The sequence below is a fragment of the Canis lupus genome, chromosome 9 (genome assembly GCF_011100685.1).
Source record: "Canis lupus familiaris isolate Mischka breed German Shepherd chromosome 9, alternate assembly UU_Cfam_GSD_1.0, whole genome shotgun sequence".
In the NCBI taxonomy this organism is placed as follows: Eukaryota; Metazoa; Chordata; class Mammalia; order Carnivora; family Canidae; genus Canis; species Canis lupus.
Genome location: NC_049230.1, coordinates 22,922,943 through 22,941,418, shown reverse-complemented (window position 1 = coordinate 22,941,418; position 18,476 = coordinate 22,922,943). Strand labels below are relative to the sequence as shown.

At 40.7% G+C, this 18,476-nt stretch overlaps 1 protein-coding gene and 1 pseudogene across 22 annotated transcripts in view; both read left to right on the top strand.

Annotated features, from left to right (window-relative positions):
* The first annotated feature begins 5,169 nt into the window (after nucleotides 1-5,169).
* On the top strand, nucleotides 5,170-5,888 carry LOC119873427 (annotated as a pseudogene).
* A 3,966-nt stretch (nucleotides 5,889-9,854) lies between these two features.
* CDK12 (cyclin dependent kinase 12) overlaps nucleotides 9,855-18,476 on the top strand; it is a 79,452-nt gene continuing 70,830 nt past the window's right edge. For all 22 annotated transcript variants that reach the window (XR_005364420.1, XR_005364418.1, XR_005364417.1 and 19 more), the window contains exons 1-2: nucleotides 9,855-11,503; nucleotides 16,405-17,286. Coding sequence is in view for 2 of the 22 variants with exons in the window: in XM_038547434.1 (XP_038403362.1) it covers nucleotides 10,455-11,503; nucleotides 16,405-17,286 (1,931 nt within the window). In the remaining 20 variants the exon portion in view is untranslated. The remainder of the gene's footprint in view (nucleotides 11,504-16,404; nucleotides 17,287-18,476) is intronic.

Here is an 18,476-nt window from a genome sequence, read left to right as displayed (position 1 = left end):
CGAAAAATAGTGAATGCAGTGCTTCTCGCGAGATTCTTCTAATCACGCCTTCCCTTAGCTTTCGGTCACCTGAAGGTTTACTTACTGCTCTCGAGTACCGTGTTTGCCGTCTGCTGGCGCTCAACCTCGCTTCCAAGTGGCAAAGGAGTTCGTAAATTAAAATCCTGGGATCTCTTTACTGACTAGCATTTCAAAGAATATAGGTACCAGAAATATTTTGTTGAAGATAATACGCTGGGCAGCCCGGGTGGCTCAGCGGTTTAGCGCCGTCTTCAGCCTGGGGCATGATCCTGGAGACCTGGGATCGAGTCCCATGTCGGGCTCCCTGCATGGAGCCGACTTCTCCCTCTGCCTGTGTCTCTGTCTCTGTCTCTCTCTCTCTCTCTCTCTGTCTCTCGTGAATAAATAAAATAATATAAAATAAAAGATAATACGCTTTATTGAGATACTAGGTGGAAACATGAAAATGGTATTGGGTCTTTGTAACACAGCGTTCCAAGCCAGCCCAATTCACTTAATTCCCATTTCCCAATTTTTTCCTCAAATTTCAGAAATATTTCTCACGCAATAACGGTTTTTTGGTTTTGGGGTTTTTTGTTTTTTGTTTTTTAAGATCTGGGAGGTTTTAAATTAAGGTAAACTTGTAGCAGTCAGAGCATCGGATGCTTTTAATTATATACTAAGGTGTATGACTACTAGTGTTCCTATCTGGTAATCATAGTAAAACAAGCAGTTTAGCTTGTACTCCACAATACAAAGAATGCGCAGTCCTGTCTCCTCACGTGGAGAAATTTGGAGTAATGATGAGAAGTTTATGGCCACCGGAACTGAAGGACCAGGCTAAAATACAAAACTAGCATTTGGTGGAAGTTCTCGACGTAGTTAAGGCTTGGTTTTGTTTTGTTTTGTTTTTAATGTTCTTTTTCCAAACAAATCTTTGAAAATAGCCGCTGTAAAGTTGGATTTTACCTAGTTCACTGTAAGGATACTAAGTAGTGGATTTCTACTGGCTTTTCAGTCTCAGAATTTCTCCATATTTCAAAAATGCTATTCAAACATCCTCCAAAGCCATTCCAGCAGACAACTGCAGTTCAGGTGAGCAGGCACAGCAGTGTAAATTTAATAAGAACAAATCTTTGTGTTTTTTTTTGTTTGTTTGTTTGTTTTTATGATAGTCACACAGAGAGAGAGAGGCAGAGACACAGGCAGAGGGAGAAGCAGGCTCCATCCAGCGGGAGCCCGACGTGGGATTCGATCCTGGGTCTCCAGGGTCGTGCCCTGGGCCAAAGGCAGGCGCCAAACCGCTGCGCCACCCAGGGATCCCAAGAACAAATCTTTGGAAGCGTCTGGGAACACATTTACTACCACAAAGATATCTATAACTATGCTCTCTGAAGTAGAATTCAAATTTTATTCTTTATCTTTTCCTCTTTACCCTCATTCCTTTAGTCACTACATAGGGAGTTTCTTGGGGGCAGGATTTTGCCTTCATTTCTGAATTTCCACCGCTTACCTACTACTGTACTGGAGCCCAGTAGACAAATGTTTTACTGGGTCTACAAAACCTTCCTAGGGAAAAAAAAAAAAAAACCCTTCCTAGACCCACCTCTCCCGTTGCCAATTCCCAGCCATACTAGCCTTCTTTCTCATGCAGAAAATTGCTGCATTCTCCTCCCAAGTTCCTTGAACAGGCCTTTTTTAACTGCTGGGAGAGTCCTTCCTCTACCTGACTCCTTCACCTCACTAAGGCCTTCTTATTCAGATGTCAATTTTTTTAAAATTTTTTTTATTATTTATTTATAATAGTCACACACACACAGAGAGAGAGAGAGAGAGAGGCAGAGACATAGGCAGAGGGAGAAGCAGGCTCCATGTACCAGGAGCCCGACGTGGGATTCAATCCCGGGTCTCCAGGATCGTGCCCTGGGCCAAAGGCAGGCGCTAAACCGCTGCGCCACTCAGGGATCCCTCAGATGTCAATTTAATTGTCTTCTTCTAGACTATAAAGAAGTCTTCTCTAACCCCTGACTTGATCAAGTCCTCTGTTACATTATTTCAAATTTCTCTCTCTTTTTTTTAAGATTTTATTTTATTTTTGAGAGAGTGTGTGTGCATGCATGCTCAATGTTGGGAGGAGAGGCAGAGAGAGAGGAAGAAAGAATCTGCAACAGACCCCAAGCTGAGCACAGAGCCCAACACTGGGCTGGATGTCCCGACCCTGAGCTCATGACCTGAGCCAAAATCAAGAGTCCAATGCTTAATCAACTAAACCACTCAGGTGTTCCTCCAACTTCTCTTTAATAGCATTTTCAGGGCAGCCTGGGTGGCTGAGCGATTTAGGGTTGCCTTCAGCCCAGGGTGTGATCCTGGAGACCCGGGATCGAGTCCCATGTCAGGCTCCCTGCATGGAATGGAGCCTGCTTCTCCCTCTGCCTTTGTCTCTGCCTCTCTGTCTCTCTGTTTCTCATGAATACATAAATAAAATCTTAAAAAAAAAAGCACTTTCATTGCTATTACTTAATAGTAATTAAAAGTATTAATGCGTAATACATTGAAATGTATTAAGTACATGATGGTTCAATGCCTGTCTTCGTTGTTAGTTTGCTATCTCCAGGAAGGTTGTACTGGGTCTACTTCTTTCACTACTGTCTAGTGACATTGCCTAGACCAGCCCCTAACACACGTTAGAGACTCATTACATATTGCTGGTATAAACTGATAGGGTTGCCAGATAAAATACAGAACACTCAGTTAAATTTGAATTTCAGATAATCAATTAATATTTTTAATATAAAAAAGTGTTTCGGGGCATCTAGGTGGCTCAGTCAGTTGAGCATCTACCTTTGGCTCAGTCCCAGATCCAGCCCTATAGCTGGCTTCCTGCTCAGCAGGGAGTCTGCTTTTCCTTCTCCCTCTGCCCCTCCCCCTGTTTGTACAAATAGATAAATAAAAAAAAATCTTTAAAAAAAAGAAAATAGGGCAGCCAGGGTTTGGCGCCACCTTCGGCCCGGGGCGTGATCCTGGAGACCCGGGATCAAGTCCCACATCAGGCTCCCTGCATGGAGCCTGCTTCTCCCTCTGCCTGTGTCTCTGCCTCTCTCGCTTTCTCCCTTTCTGTGTCTCTCATAAATAAATGGATAAATAAATAAATAATAAAATAAAAAGTAAAAATATATAATGTAAATCTAGCAACCTTAAAATTGATGAGGTACAGAGAGCATTTTATCCAAGTGAAAATTATTCAAAGATAATATTTACTTTTTTTTAAGATGTATGTATTTGAGAGAACAAGTGCATGTGCATGAATGAGGGAGGCACAGAGGGAAAGGGAGAGAGAATCTTCAAGCAGCCCTTCTGCTGAGTGCAGAACCTGCCACAAGGCTCGACCCAGGAATCTGGGTTCATGACCTGAGCTGAAATCAAGAGCCAGATATTCAACAGATTGAGCCACCCAGGCACCCCCTCAAAGATAATTAATATTTAAAATGCTGACAAGCGTCTAAGGAATCCTAATACTGGGGCAGCCCTGGTGGCGCAGCGGTTTGGTGCCGCCTGCAGCCCGGGGCGTGATCCTGGAGACCCTGGATCGAGTCCCACGTCAGGCTCTCTGCATGGAGCCTGCTTCTCCCTCTGCCTGTGTCTCTGCCTCTCATTCTCTCTCTGTGTCTCTATGAATAAAAAATAAAAAAATAATAAAATTTAAAAAAAAAGGAATCCTAATACTTGTGTAATAACTAGGAGCTGGTAATATAAACACGAAAACAGAGCCCCAAACTTTGATGCACTCACTTGATAATAAGCTTCTGAAAACATGATTGGTCACAAAAATCAGTTACTCAAAATTTTTTTGTTAACTTATAATTGTGCCCCAAATATCAATATTAGATATACAGCTACATTTTCTCATGGAAACTATACACAATAATGTCTATATCAACTATAGCTAGGTAATTTTAAACCTTATAAGCTTAAAAATAAAATAAATTTTATCAAATTCTGGTCACAGAATAGAATAAGAAGTTATTTCTCATTTGAAAATACAGATAAGGGCCGCCTGGGTGGTTCAGTGGTTGGCGTCTGCCTTTGGCTCAGAGCATGATACAGGGTCCTGGGATCGAGTCCCACATCGGGCTCCCCCTGAGGAGCCGCTTCTCCCTCTGCCTATGTCTCTGCCTCTCTCTGTGTCTCCCATGAATAAATAAATAATCTTTTTAAAAATGCAGGTAAAATGACATTATTGAAAAATTTGTACTTCAAAAGTAAAGATAGGGAGAGACATGTCATTAAACAAGAAAATCATCTAAGATGCACATAGGAGCGATCTTTGTATATGGCAAAAAGGAACACTGGTCAAATTTTAAATGACTAAGCTTTGAGGGGGATTTCAGAGGACTCTTCAAAACCTAAAATCTAAACTAATAAATTGATCTAGGGCAGGGTTGGGGGAGTTATTGACTTTAGTTAAATATTTCCTCTTGAGTACGGCCTAAAGAGAAGCTTTCTGACTTGCGGAGGGATTTACAGGGAAAGTATAGTGTTCATCTGACTGATTACCTTGAGGTTCATAAAGTTGCCCTGACTCCCTGCCCTGGGAGGTCATGCAAATAAAGCAAATTGTGTAGTCCTGGGATTTCTGAGTTCAAAGTTTTTCTGTAGAGTGAAGCAACCCTTATTTTATAAAAGTGCTATTTTCACAAATTCTTGGACAAATTTCTGCAGTTTACACTTAATTTTGTATTTAAACACTTGAACAAAACTATATTTCCTAGAGTAGACATTTTTTCCAGCTTTGTTGAGATATTATTGACCTTAGAGTAGAATTGCATCCACCAAAAAGAGAAAGTGTGCTAGAATAGAAAGAGTACTGGTCTAAGATTAAAGAAAGAGCTATCCCTGATCCTGGCACTTCTTAACACTTAATGGGAATGTATTCCAACTCCTGAGTCTCAGTTTCAACCTTTAGATGCATGTGGTAATACCCATCTTGGCCACCTCCTGGGGTTATTTGTTAAACTAATATCTATTGACAGACTTGAAAGAGTTTGTGGAAAATTGAACAGTGCTACAGAAATAAGTCATAAAAATTCAGGAAAATCTTCATTCACTCATTCATGTATCCATTACAAGTCTACAGTCTTCAGTAGGCAGCCCGCAGATAATTTAAAAAGTTTCAAATAGGGCCCAGCGGCTGTTCACAGAGCAAGTGAAGATGAATGCCAGAGGACTTGGATCTCAGCTGAAGGACAGTATTCCAGTTACTGAACTTTCAGTAAGTGGACCTTTTGAACAGCATGATCTGCGAAAAGGTCTCCCTTGTGTGAAAAATGAACTTTTGCCCAGTCATCCTCTTGAATTATCAGAAAAAAATTTCCAGCTCAACCAAGATAAAATGGATTTTTCTACACTAAGAAACATTCGGGTTCTGTTTGTTCCACTAAAATTACAAATGGAATTCAAGGCCATGCAGCAGGTTCAGCGTCTTCCATTTCTTCCAAGTTCAAACCATTCACTGGATATTGGAGGGGTAATAATGAGACTACTGGATTTGAAGATATTCTTAATGACCCGTCACAAAGTGAACTAATGGGAGAACCACACTTGATGGTGGAATATAAACTCGGTTTACTGTAATCTGTTGTGCTGTTTATGAATATAGAGGGGCTGCATGTTGTTTATAGTCATCTTTTTACTATAATTTGATGTATACAGCATTAAAAGAATGGACACCTGAGAATTTTTGCTTAAATAGTATTTGTGATCATTTGAAATTATTTGGTCTTTGGTTTATGGCCATGTGACAATTGAAGCACTAAAGGGAGATGATTTTAAAACACCCAATTTATATGAAAACAATAGCCTTTAAAAATTTTTTTTAATTTATTCATGAGAGACGGAGAGGGAGAGAGAGGCAGAGACACAGGCAGAGAGAGAAGAAGGCTCCGTGCAGGAAGTCCGATGTGGGATTCGATCCCGAGACTCCAGGACCACGCCCTGGGCCGAAGGCAGACGCCAAACCGCCGAGCTACCCAGGTATCCCTGAAAACAATAGCCTTCTATATGTCTTTCAAAATTTGTTGTTAATGAGTATTTTAAAATTGTACAGATTTCAATTCAGCCTGTTTTCTGGGTATCCCATAAATTTAATTTTGATTACCATTATCAGCATTTGAGTCTACAGTCTTCATAGTAGCATCTCAGAATAAACATCTGTAATTGATTTCAGTGGTAAACACTACCAATTAAGCACAGTGTAGGGTATTATATACTATATTTTACCTTGTTTCAGTATAGCCTGTTGATATTTACAAGGAAAATACTGGATTTATTGATGCTATTTTAGAATTGTAGCTATTTGAATCTTTCAGTTTGAAAAGTATAATAAGTTCAAAGGTATTGATTTTGGTCTTGTCTTTTTTTTTAAAGATTTTATTTATTTATTCATGAGAGAGAGAGAGAGAGAGAGAGAGAGAGGCAGAGACACAGGCAGAGGGAGAAGCAGGCTCCATGCAGGGAGCTCATCCCGGCACTCCATCCCGGATCTCCAGGATCACGCCCTGGACTGAAGATGGCGCTAAACCGCTGAGCCACCCCGGGGTGCCCTTGCTCTTGTCTTTAAAATGAAAAATCAACCAGCATATGTTGATTACACTGTTGTAATGCATAAATTTATATATCACAAAATGATTAAATTGAAAAAATTAGAATACTCATGTACATACACCGTATCCCTGAACAAATTCCATAATTATTTAAAAATAAATCTTCAAAAAAATAAAAAATAAATCTTCATTATAAAAAAAAGAAAGTTTCAACTGCTCTTTAAATTACATGATGAATGTTATTCAAGATTTTAACACATTGCCATAATTCCTTTTTCTGTCCCCACTTTTCCATTTTACCATGAGTATGGGTACATCCTGGGTCAAAAATTTAATATCATTTAGGGATGCCTGGGTGGCTCAGTGGTTGAGCATCTGCCTTTGGCTCAGGTCATGATCTCAAGATCCTGAGATTGAATCCTGCATCAGGCTCCCTGCTGGGGCATCTGCTTCTCCCTCTGCCTGTGTCTCTGCCTCTCTCTCTGTTTCTCTCATTTTTTTTAAAGATTTATTTATTTTATTTATTCATGATAGACACAGAGAGAGAGAGAGAGAGAGGCAGAGACACAGGCAGAGGGAGAAGCAGGCTCCATGCAGGGACCCCATGCGGACTCGATCCGGGACTTCAGGATCGCGCCCCGGGCCAAAGGCAGGCACCAACCGCTGAGCCACCCGAGGATCCCCTGTTTCTCTCATTAATAAATAAATAAAATCAGGGCGTGTGGGTGGCTCAGCGGTTGAACGCCTGCCTTCAGCCCAGGGTGTGATCCTGGAGACCCAGAATGGAGTCCCACATCGGGCTCCCTGCATGGAGCTTTCTTCTCCCTCTGCCTGTGTCTCTGCCTCTCTCTCTCTGTCTGTCTCTTGTGAATAAATAAATAAAATCTTAAAAAAAAAAAAAAACTTGATCTCATTTAATAGATATAAAAAAACAGAGTACTTTTGCCAAACTCATGCCAGTATTTGATTGGTGGCTCAGTCATTTCATCTAATGGGCCATTAAGTCTCACGCCATATCATCATATCAAACACTGGTGGGAACTTTTTATATCCAGGCTCTCTTGCAGCAATGAATAAGGCGTTACCATACCTGAGTCCCAGTACTTAATTCTATCCTTTTATTTTTTTTCTTGATGGCATTAAATCTTTTTCCACGGTTGGGATGCGTGGGTGGCTCAGCGGTTGGGCAGCTGCCTTTGGTTCAGGTCGTGATCCCAGGATCCAGGGTTCCTGTAAGGAACCTGCTTCTCCCTCTGCCTGTGTCTCTGCCTCCGTCTCTCTGTGTCTCTCCTGAATAGATAAATCTTTTTTAAAAAAATAAAAATAAATTTTCTTCCATGGTTAATTAAAAAGTTTATCTTTTTTCATTTTAGCCAGCATTTATGGACTCAAACATTTATGCTAAAAAAATTTTTTTTGGTACCCATGTGACCGAAAGTAACAAGAACATTTTTAGGAAGTGATTTTTTAAAAATATTTTATTTATTTATTTATTTATTTATTTATTTATTTATTTATTTATTTGACAGAGAGTGTTTTATAGCAAACACTAATGGGGGGCAGAGGGAGAGGGAGAAGCAGGTTCCCCACTGAGCAGGGAGCCTAGATCTGGGCTCAATTGCAGGACCCTGGGATCATGAGCCAAAGGCAGATGCTTAACAAACTGAGCCACCTGGGGACCCCCAGGGAGTGATTTTGAGAGTAGATTCTTCTGCATTTGTTCAAGGTGTTTTCTCGTCCCTAATTTATTGGCTGACCTTCCCATCTTTGCATATATGTATCCTACTTAATCTTCATGGCCCAACTCAATTGCCCTACATTTATAGAATTTTTTAACACTCCCAGCCTTCTTTAGAACCTTTGCAGTGCTCTGTGTTATTCTTATGACATTTATCATCTTATATCTTTTGGTATGAATATTTCCTCTATATTGGCTTGATGGCCTTAGGAGAAAGGACATTATTTCACAGAGAAGGGCCTTAAAGTATCATAGGTAATTTTTAAAAAGTTTTTATTTATTTTTTCATGAGGAACACAGAGACATAGGCAGAAGGGGAAGCAGACTCCAGGGACCATGTGAGACTATTCCAGGCCCCCAGGATCACAACCTGAACAGAAGGCAGACGCTCAACGATGGAGCCACCCAGGCGCCCTTCATAGATAAATTTGATGAAGAAAACAATCATTTTTAAAAGATTTATTTACTTATATATGACAGAGATAGAGAGAGAGAGAGAGAGGCAGAGACACAGGCAGAGGGTGAAGCAGGCTCCATGCAGGGAGCCTGACGTGGGACTCGATTCCGGGACCCTAGGATCACACCCTGGGCCAAAGGCAGGCGCTAAACCGCTGAGCCACCCAGGGATCCCCGAAAACAAGAATTTTGGATGTCATTTAACCTCTCAGTACCTTAGTTTCCTCACATATACAATCCTATTTCAGATGATTGTTGTGAAGATGGAATGGGCTAATGTGGGCAGAGTTTTGAAAAGTAAAAAAAAAAAGAAGAGCAGGGATATTTTATTTTTTCTTGCTCATGAATACTTTTACTTGTTCAATAATTTAATTTTCTGTGTGAAGAAAAAGGCTAAATGATTCCAGAAAAGCCACAGATGATCCCAAGAGGTGATGGGTTTTCGGGCTTAAGATTTTAAACAGAGTAGTGAGAGGAATGCCACACTATACAAGAGCTACGCTTTGGTGATAGACGTTAATTTGAATCTCGTTTTTGGCAGTTGCTGGACTAGCTTTGTTACCTTGAGTAAGTTATTTAACTTCTGTGACTCTGAGTTTCCTATCTGTAAAATAGGGAAGAGGATACCGCGTTTTGCAGGATAGTGAGAATTAGACATAACGCGCGTGGTACATGCTATTTAAGTGGGAAGAATTATTAATACTTAGGGACTGGGGTTGAAATGTCCCCACATTCGCCCTTTGTCCTGTTGACAATATTTCCATCCTGGTAGTTAAAAGAGTTGTTATAAAGTATGCAAAGCTAGTTTTGTGCCGGAGCCTGCCGCTATTTGTTCAATGAGTTACCAATAAAGTTTTGAATAAAAAAAAAAAATCCTGCCACCGTTTCAATAAAGCTTTGCTCAAATGGAGAGCGGGAGCTTATCGCGAGAATCTGGCGGAACGCGTTTCTTGTTCAGGACCTACTCTCGCGTTGTTTAAGCAAGCCGTGGTGAGAGGTGAAAGGGAAGCACGAAATACCGCGAGAGCCCAGGGATTCTCGCGATATTTCCCGGGATTCCCCCTCCCCCCCTCCTCTAAGTGCCGTTTCGGTTTAACCTAGTGTGTGACTGAGTCTGTGTGAGGGAGCGAGTGAGTGTGTGAGGTGTTGAGGTGAGGCGGAGGCAAGAAGAGGGGCTCCCTCAGGAGCGAGGGACAAAGGGGGCGTGAGGCACTTAGGCCGCGGGACCCCAGCGACAGGAAGCCGCTCCGAGCCGGGCTACCGGGTAGCGGAAGGGCCCGCGCAGTCTTCACAGGGCCCCAGAGCCGGAGTCGGCCCCACTGCCCAGGGCCGTCGGCTTCCTACTTCCTCGACCTCCCCGGCGCCGGGGCCTGAGGATTGGCTCGGCGGGGGGAGGAGGGGAAACAGACTTGAGCAGCTACCCGTTGTCTCGCAACTCTACTGCTGAGGAACTCTCATTTCTTTCCTGGCTCCTTCACCCCCTACCTCATGTAGGAGGGTGCTGAGGAGTCGGGAGGGAGGAGGAGCCTGGGCTACTGTCCCTTCCCTCCCCACCCCCTTCTAGGGGCTCTTTGGTAGGCGTGGGGTTGGGGGGGAGGGTGGGGGTTACTTTTGGGAGTGCTGGGGAACTTTTTCCCCTTTTTGAGGGTAGGGGAAAGGGAATGCCCAATCCAGAGAGACATGGGGGCAAGAAGGACGGGAGTGGAGGAGCTTCTGGAACTTTGCAGCCGTCATCGGGAGGTGGCAGCTCCAACAGCAGAGAGCGTCACCGCTTGGTGTCGAAGCACAAGCGGCATAAATCCAAGCACTCCAAAGACATGGGGTTGGTGACCCCCGAAGCAGCACCTTTGGGTACAATTATCAAACCTCTGGTGGAGTATGATGACATCAGCTCTGATTCAGATACCTTCTCTGACGACATGGCCTTCAAACTAGACAGGAGGGAGAATGATGAACGTCGTGGGACTGATCGGAGTGACCGTCTGCACAAACATCGTCACCACCAGCACAGACGTTCCCGGGACTTACTAAAAACTAAACAAACAGAAAAAGAGAAAAACCAGGAAGTCTCCAGCAAATCGGGATCGATGAAGGACCGGATATCAGGAAGTTCAAAGCGTTCAAATGAGGAGAATGAGGACTATGGGAAGGCACAGATATCCAAAAGCAGCAGCAACAAGGAATCCAGGTCATCCAAACTTCATAAGGAGAAGACACGGAAAGAACGTGAGTTGAAGTCTGGGCACAAAGACCGGAGTAAAAGTCATCGGAAGAGGGAAACACCCAAAAGCTACAAAACCGTAGACAGCCCCAAACGGAGATCCAGGAGTCCCCATAGAAAATGGTCTGACAGCCCCAAGCAAGATGATAGCCCCTCGGGAGCTTCCTATGGCCAAGATTATGACCTTAGTCCCCCAAGATCTCACACCTCTAGCAATTATGACTCCTACAAGAAGAGTCCTGGAAGTACCTCAAGAAGACAGTCAATTAGCCCTCCTTACAAGGAGCCTTCCGCCTACCAGTCAAGCACCCGGTCACCCAGTCCCTACAGTAGACGACAAAGGTCTGTGAGTCCCTATAGTCGGAGACGTTCTTCCAGCTATGAAAGGAGTGGCTCTTACAGTGGGAGATCGCCTAGTCCCTATGGTCGAAGACGGTCTAGCAGCCCTTTCATGAGCAAACGATCTCTGAGTCGGAGTCCACTCCCCAGGTGAGTTATTTGTCTAACAGCCCTTTCTTACTTAGGCTGGGTCGTGAGGAACTGGCGATTAGTCATGTTAACGTTTTGTTGAAGCCCCCAGTCTTCCTCGTTAACTAGAACAATTTGCTATTGACTAGTTATTCAAGTAGTTGAATCTGGTCTTCTCTTAACCCAGAATTTGAGAAGTGGGGAGTTCACATGTCTAAAACTACTAAAGGTAGGTACTTCAGTGGTGAGATCGTCACTTGTAAGCTCCTGTGAGAAAAACCATAGGCTCCTGCTTCTTGAGTACAGAGTTGATAACTGAGTTTATCTCATAGCTTGTCTAGCAATTTCTGTTGTTGCATTGTTTTGAATGTTTTAAAATCACCTTGGTATTCGTGCTTTAGACCTTAGTGGACCTCACTGAAGATGTAAGAAACTATAAATTTTCATTTGTATAATTTTGAGGCCATTTGCTTAAGTCATTTATCATTTGTGTGTGTGCTGTCCACTGAATCTCCAGGGCTGTAAGTTTATTTCTTAATTGACAGTGTTTTGATAACTCTGGTTTTAACTGATGTTTTTACTGGAGTTCAGTTGTTTAGTCCTTTTTCTTTTTGTTGGTGTATAGCCTAGCAGAAATTGGTTCTAAGGATAATTTTATTTTCTTTACATCATCACCATTGACCTACCCTGTGACCACTGGCAATTTTCAAAATCTTTCTCTAAAAAACTAGTGGTAGTGCCTTTACCATGATGTTTTAACAAGAAAGGCATGTTAGTTTGAAATTTAATTGTTGAAATGAATTACTACTGAAAACTATGTTCTTATTCCTAGATGATGAGATGTACCTTCCTCTTTGTGGACTCACCTTTGTCCACAAAGAACATGGGCTTTGAAGTTATACCTGAACGGAATCCTAATCTTGCTTTGTGAACTTTGACAAATAATTTAATTTCTCCTTGCCCATGTTTCTTCGTAGTAAAATGGGAATAATAACTACCTACTTCTAGCATAGTTGTGAGAATTAAATTAGCTAATAAATGTGAAGTGTATAGCACAGTTCCTGGTTACCTGGAGGAAGACAGTAAATTCCATCTATGAGCAAGGAAATGTGTACAATGCTAGTGGAGAAATTATGCTATTTGTAAAAATCCATGCACGTCTTTTGTATGTTAATGTGAGTAATTTTTGCTGACTAAAAGTTATAATTATTCATAAGCCAGTTTGAATTAAACTGCAGAGTTCCTAGTTGTCAGAGGCTAAAAGTTCCTTAGTCGTCCTCCTCCCTCCCAACCCCCTCACCCCCATTTTATCACAATTTATCAAACAGAAAAGTTGTAAGAATTATAGTGAGGATCCATATATGTACTACCTAGGTTCAACAATTAATATATGCTGTATATTTTATCATATCCATCCATCCCTCCAGCAGTCCATCTTTTGTGGGTTTTTTATTTTTATTTTTTTTGGTTTTTTTAATCATCTTTTTTTTTTTTTTAAGATTTTATTATTTATTCACAAGATACACAGGCAGAGGGAGAAGCAGGCACCATGCAGGCAGCCCTACATGGGACTCGATCCCGGGTCTCCAGGGTCAGGCCCTGGACTGAAGGTGGCGCTAAACTGCTGAGCCACCTGGGCCGCCCCTCCTCTTTTGTTTTGATTCCTCTCAAAGTTACAGACATTAGTATACTTCACTGTAAGCATTTTAGTGTTATGTATAGCATTAGCTAGAGTTGATTTTTTTTTTTTGAAGACGTGAGTAAAATTTATATACAGTGAAATGGATGTCTTAAGTGTACCATTTATAAAGTAGCTTACTTGTTTAAGGAAACATTCTCAAATTGTTTTCTTGAGGGGGTAATTTCATTAAGGCTGTTTTGAGAATTTTTACTGTAGTGAGTTTTGGGAATATGGAATCGCACTTGAGGCTGAAAAACTAAAACGACTTTCGGAAAGGACTTGCTTTGCAGTGATTCCTTTTGAATTCATATCTCAAGTTCTGTCTTCTCAGTTAATTGGAACTGTGCAGTAATGGTAAAAAATAAGCCAGGAAAGAATTAGAGACACAATATGATAGCATAGGACACAAATATAAACATTATATAATTTTAAAGTCACATGCATATTTTTAGTTGGGTTTTAGAGAGCATTATGTGTTTTTATGTGTGCACTACAGATTTTTCCTCATTCTTTGGAATTCCAGACAGTAAGTACAAAATTTTCTTAGAGTAGAACACGCAGATCCTTCTGTGATATCTCTATGGTTTTTCCTTGGGAGACACAGTCAAAATTAAACAAGCAACATCGTTTTAAAAGACTAAAAATGCTTTGCCAGAAATGCAAGGTCTTTGCATCCTTCAAATTAGTAGTGATTGATAGTAGCAATTTCATTTCACATTAATAGAACCTAACTCAATTCAGGGGGAAAATACATTTGTTTTTTGAGAACAGTTTGTATTGTTGCTCGCATTTACTTATTGGTTGTCTCCTGTTACCACCTCTCTCCTCCATCACTTTTACTCTTGAAATCTGGACCTCAAATATAGCATCTGTATCACTAAAAATGCCATAAGTATATGGCCATCAGGATGTTACTATTAACAATAAGCTTCTGTTCAGAAGTTGAAGGGTTTGTAACAGAGTTCCTTAGAAAGATTTAGTAATGCTGAATGATTAAAAAAACTAGTTTTTAGGGATGCCTGGGTGGCTCAGCGGTTTAGCGCCTGCCTTCGTGATCCTGGGGTCCTGGGATCGAGTCCCACATCAGGCTTCCTGCATGGAGCCTGCTTCTCCCTCTGCCTGTGTCTCTGCCACTCTCTCTCTGTGTCTCTTGTGAATAAATAAATAACATCTTTATTTTTTTTTTAATTTTTTTTTTATTTATTTATGATAGTCACAGAGAGAGAGAGGCAGAGACACAGGCAGAGGGAGAAGCAGGCTCCATGCACCGGGAGCCCGACATGGGATTCGATCCGAGGTCTCCAGGATCGCGCCCTGGGCCAAAGGCAGGCGCCAAACCACTGCGCCACCCAGGGATCCTAAATAACATCTTTTAATAAAAAAAACAACAACTAGTTTTTAGAGCATGTGGTCCTTAGAAGTTTGTCCTGGGATAATAGAGATGGTAGTTTTATCCCAGCTCTAATTCAGTCAGAGAAAACTGTCAGCCAGTTATTTAGAAGTGTTAATTTTCTGAAGAATGTTTAGTAAATCCATTTAACCACTTTCAGTATTCTATATCATGTACATATACATGTTGTTATTACTGTTCTGAGTACTTTGATTTCAATAAAGACTTGTATTTTAACTAACTTTTGGGAGCAAATTTCCAAAAAGCAGTGTAGGTATAAGAAAACCATGGCTAATATCATATGAATTACTTACTATATATATATATACACACACACACACTATTTGTTTTGAAAAATTTTGAATTATGTCAGTATTACCAATGACCAAAGATAAAGGGAGATATTGAAGCTCTGGAATGGGAACAATTTATTTAGACTACTGGGCAAATTGTTTTTTCAGTCACGTTTTTAGTGCTATTTTTTTTACCCCTCATGTAGAGGGGGAAAGCACATTAGGCTTTATGAAAAAGGCAAAAAGAATTAATGAGGGTTGGGTTTCAATTTAGAATAATCTACCTCATAGATTTCTAGATTCTTAATAATGAAGAAAATAAATTGAACATGCAACAGTACCTTGCTTTATGAGTTCCTAAAAAGTTGATTTGAAATCATTTTATGTATGAAATACCAGAAGTCTTTATAGTTTTGAGAACTTATAAATCATTTGGTAAGACAATTTTTTCAGCTTATCTATTTTGCAAATCCTAATAATTCTTGTATCTTAGGGGTTGTTTAGTATGGGCACAACTTAATTATTGACTGAGGATACAAGGAACAATCTTCTTGGGATCTGTCAATTAAATAGCTCTCTAGTTGAAACAGGGTTTGGTGAAGCATGCTAGTTACTTTTAATTTCCTGACTGTATAACTCACCTTTAGTATTTTTTTTATCATGTTTTTATTTTATCAGAGGTTTTTTTTTATTTTTGTTTTTGTTTTTTTTAAGATTTTGTTTCTTAAAATTGAGATGGAGAGTGAGAGAGAGCATGAGAGCACAAGGGCTGGGAGAGGCAGGTTCCTTGCTGAGTGAGGAGCCTGACAGGGCTGAATTCCAGAACCCTGGGATGGTGACCTAAACCGAAGGCAGATGCTTAACCAACTGAGCCACCCAAGGGCCCCAACTTTTTCACAGACTTAAACCAAAATTCTAAAAAAGTAATCATTGTGAATATGGGTGTTTTCCAACATGGGTAAAAAACACTCAACCACCTTCCATGAGTTGTATAAGTAATGGATAATTTTAGTATTGTATGATTGAAACATGATGTGTCCTGCAGGATTTAGTTTCTTGTAATCTATTTTTTAAGTAAACTTTTTTTTTTTTTTTTAAGATTTTATTTATTTATTCATGAGAGAGAGAGAGAGAGGCAGAGACACAGGCAGAGGGAGAAACGCTCCATGCAGGGAGCCTGATGTGGGACTCGATCCTGGGTCTCCAGTATCAGGCCCTGGGCTGAAGGCGGCGCTAAACTGCTGAGCCACCTGGGCTGCCCAACTTTGTTTTTTAGACCAGTTTGAGATGCGCCAAAAAGTTGTGAAGATAGTACAAAGAATTCTTATATGTCCTCGCACCCTATTTCCCCTATTATTATACATTAGTATGGTACATTTGTTACAGTTAATGAACCAATTCTGATATATTACTATTATCCGATAGTACCTAATTCATTTTTAAGATTGTTAAATTACTCAAAATGAGTTAAGTTACAGTGCTCTGTAGTTTAACTGATGTATTTTCCTCCCTATTGCTGTAGGCTACCCATTTTAAACTGCTTTTCTTTTTCCACTAGGAAATCCATGAAGTCTAGAAGTAGAAGTCCCGCATATTCAAGACACTCATCTTCTCATAGTAAAAAGAAGAGATCCGGGTCACGCAGTCGACATTCCAGCATCTCACCTGTCAGGCTTCCATTGAACTCCAGCTTGGGAGCTGAACTCAGTAGGAAAAAGAAGGAAAGAGCAGCTGCTGCTGCAGCAGCAAAAATGGATGGAAAGGAATCCAAGGGTTCACCTATATTTTTGCCTAGAAAAGAGAACAGTTTAGTAGAGGCTAAAGATTCAGGCTTGGAGTCTAAAAAGTTAACCAGAGGTGTAAAATTGGAAAAATCTGCCCCAGATACTGAACTGGTGAATGTACCACATCTAAATACAGAAGTCAAAAATTCTTTAGATACAGGGAAAGTAAAGTTGGATGAGAACTCTGAGAAGCATCCTATTAAAGATTTGAAAGCACAGGGATCAAGAGACTCTAAACCCATAGTATTGAAAGAGGAGATTGTTACTCCAAAAGAGACAGAGACATCAGAAAAGGAGACCCCTCCACCTGTCCCCACAGTTACTTCTCCTGCACCTCCTTTACCAACAACTACCCCTCCACCTCAGACACCCCCTTTGCCACCTTTGCCTCCACTACCAGCTATTCCACAGCAACCACCTCTGCCTCCTCCCCAACCAGCATTTAGTCAGGTTCTTACTTCTAGTACTTCAACTTTGCCCCCTTCTACTCACCCAAGGACATCTACTTTGTCCTCTCAGGCAAATTCTCAGCCCCTTGCACAGGTTTCTGTGAAGACTCAAGTATCTGTAACAGCTGCTATTCCACACCTAAAAACTTCAACGTTGCCTCCTCTGCCCCTCCCACCCTTATTACCAGGAGATGATGACATGGATAGGTAAGTCCTATAGTTAACTAGGAAAACTTTATCCTCTTGATCTAAATGTAATTCATTTTCTCAAACTGTCAAAACTAATATATGGATGTTTAAAATATTTTTATGAATAGGAAATGCTTTTGGTATTTGGTTGTCAGTGTAAAAGATTTTATTTATAACATTATTACTTAGAAGGAGAAAATTAGGGGCACCTGGGTAGCTCAGTGGTTGAGCATCTGCCTTTGGCTCGGGTCGTGATCCATTGGTCCTGGGATCAAGTCCCACATCGGGCTCCCCATAGGGAGCCTGCTTCTTCTGCTTATGTCTCTGCCTCTCTCTCTCTGTGTCTCTAATGAATAAATAAATATTTTTTAAAAAGGAGAAAATTACAGCTTGAGGCCTAGTAACCCTTTTCTTCATAAGTTTTTTTTTTCATAAGTTTATTGATAAACTTTTGATTAAAGTTTTTAAAAATCAATGGTGTTTTTCTCCCTAAATTTTTATGTTGCAGAAAATTTGTTTTCTTTTTGGATTGTTTTTCTTTTTTTAAAGATTTTATTTATTTGAGAGAGCAAGAGAGAGAAAGCACAAGCAAGGGAGGGGCAGAGGGAGAAGGAAAAGCAAATTCTCTGCTGAGCAGGGAGTCTGCTGCAGGCCTCAATCACAGGATCCTGGATCATGGCCTGAACCAAAGACAGCCTTTAACTGAGTGAGCCACTCAGGTGCCCCAAGATTTTTTTTTTTAATTTTTAAGTAATACCTACACCCAATGTGGGGCTCGGATTTATAATTCCAAGATCAAGAGTTGCATACTCTTCTCTAACTGAGCCAGCCAGGCATCCCTCCCCTCCCTGCCATTTAAAAAAAAATAATCTCTACACCCAGTATGGGGCTCTCAAACTCACGACCCTGAGATCAAGAGTTAGATGCTCCACTAACTGAACCAGCCAGGCACCCCTATATTGAAAACTTCAATAGCTGTAGAAAAATTTAAAGAATAATACAATTAATTCCTTTATACTCTTGACCAAGATTCATCACTTGTTAACTTTTTACATTTGCTTTAACTTTAGATATGATGCTTTACTTCAGAATACTTTAGCATACTTTAGCGTCTCTCTTCTAAGAACATTTTCCTTAAGAAAAATCTAAAAAACTTAACTGATTTAATGGTAAAATATCAATAATAATATTAAATATCCTTTGTGGTC